Genomic DNA, 2,017 nt, shown 5'->3' on the forward strand with positions numbered 1-2,017 from the left:
GGGTGAAAGGCGTGAGGAGCCTGCTGGTAGCCCGGGGGAGCGAAGCCGGGCTGCTCGTACTTCCCCCCGAACTGAGGCTGCTGCCGCAAGGCGCTGTTCATCTGGGAAGAGAAGAGGAGAAGGGTGGGTGGGGTCGGTGCGCTCGCTTCCCGGCAGAGCGCTGGAACCCTCCTGGGGCACGGGGGCCAGAGAAACCCTAACTGCCGGCTGGCTTCCAAATCGCGCGTTAATCGTGCTGTAAATGCAGGGGGAAGCGGAAGGCTTTGGGTTGGAAACGAGACTACGCGCGAACTTACAGAGCAGCTATTTCCGATTGCTTCATCTACAGCTGAACTCCCAAAGCTCAAAGCCCTCCCTGACTAACCACCTCGGTAGCAGGAGCCGTAGACCTTCTGGAATTGTCATTTCAACGCTCCAAAAGCGTATTCCCAGGCATACGCTCTCACAGGCATTACAGGAAACAAATACTCAAAATGGGAGACAGCCCTGTCCCGTGTTGTCTGTCAGCCCTGGGCGACTGCAGGGCCAGACGCTATTAGCAGAAGCGAACAGCGTACCACCGCTTGTCTCTGAAGGTTCTCGGCAGGCGGCAGGGACCTCTGCACCGACGAGAATCCCGCTGCCACCACGCTGTCAGAACTCCTGTCGTATCTGCAGAAAAAACAGATCAGGAATTTTAGCCTTAAACACAAGACTACTGCAGTCCAAGGGGCGCTTGCATCCTAGTTGCGTTTCTGCCGTTAGAAACAAAACGGCCGCCCAAGCATCAGCCTGAACTCGCTGCCGTGGGCAGAAACGGGTGCGGACGCGCTTGCGGTGCGCATTTGGCCGCGCTCTCCCCGCCTCGCCGGATCGTTTCCGCGCTTGTGTGAAAACACGATGCTATTCCTTCTGCGTTAGGATTTCGGATACCAAGAACGTGGGGCACTAGGAATGCAAGTACTGACTCCGTAGGGAAGAAAGACTAAATTGCACTTGGAAAGAGAGCCAGGGACGCAGCGAACCGTGCAAACGCTGTTTTCGACCTTAAACTACGCGCGTGTACCTACAGCGCGCGCTGACAGACTCGTACCTGCTGCAGTTTGATGCGGGATGCGGCGCGCCAGACGGGCTGGCGTTGGCAGCTCCGTGCGGGGAACAAGACAGATTGCCGTCCTGAGATGCGTGACTGCTCCCTGAAGAGAAACAAACTTTTCACGAGACCGACAAACACGAGTTAGAGGAACTTGGGTATGAAGCGAACTTGCGAGGCACCAACAGTTTCCACATGCTTAATTAGCTCTCGAGTTTCGTCAGTGACCTGCAAAAGCACGCGATCCGGTCTCCGAAACAAGACGCTGCAACTGTCTTAATACCCGCCAGGAAAGATGCGATCGGGCGGCGATGTTCTGGCCCTCGTGCCTCATTTAACTGATGGCAGGTGCAACTTTTACCGCTCGCGTGATAATTTAGGGTACAGAACGAATAATCAAAAAAAAAAAATCAAACAGAAGACTCAGCTCCGGGATTATACCTCGCCATAACTGACAGAAAGGTCCCCTGTTGAAGCACGGGGACAAAAGCGCACGCTTTTGTGCGACACCATCGTTCCGCGAAATCATCGGCTACTAGGTGAGTGACCATTTGGCGAGAAGCACGTGCGATTTACCCAATTAAATACAAATCTGTCAGGCTTTGGGAGGGGGAAGCTGACGGCAGTTTTGCTTTCTCTCTAGTAACCGGGTTATTTAATGTTTCTTTTTGCGGGTACCTGATCGGAACTGAATTTTGATGGGCCTTCCGTACAGTTTGATCCCGTTAAGCAGGCTCAATCCGTAAGGGACAGATTCTTCATGTTTGAAATTCACAAACGCGAACTGCTTGGGTCTACCGTCTCTGTCCTTTGGGATTTTAACCTTAATTACTGGACCTGCCTGCGAATCAAGAAAGAAAAAGCATTACTTAAAAATGCAGCGGCTCTCCAGAAAGTTTTAAATCTGCCGAAAACAATTAAAAAAGAAAAAGGGAAATAAACCTA

General features: G+C 52.6%; 1 protein-coding gene across 1 annotated transcript; it reads right to left on the reverse strand.

Annotated features, from left to right (window-relative positions):
* Positions 1-20: 20 nt before the first annotated feature.
* On the reverse strand, positions 21-1,913 carry RBM7 (RNA binding motif protein 7; the record flags this gene model as incomplete). Its single annotated transcript, XM_009587014.1, has 4 exons — positions 21-101; positions 558-651; positions 1,073-1,175; positions 1,751-1,913. Coding segments are annotated over 4 exons (441 nt in total), but the record flags the coding sequence as incomplete, so codon positions are not given.
* Positions 1,914-2,017: the final 104 nt, after the last annotated feature.

Source organism: Fulmarus glacialis, unplaced genomic scaffold, assembly GCF_000690835.1.
Source record: "Fulmarus glacialis isolate BGI_N327 unplaced genomic scaffold, ASM69083v1 scaffold25960, whole genome shotgun sequence".
NCBI lineage: Eukaryota > Metazoa > Chordata > Aves > Procellariiformes > Procellariidae > Fulmarus > Fulmarus glacialis.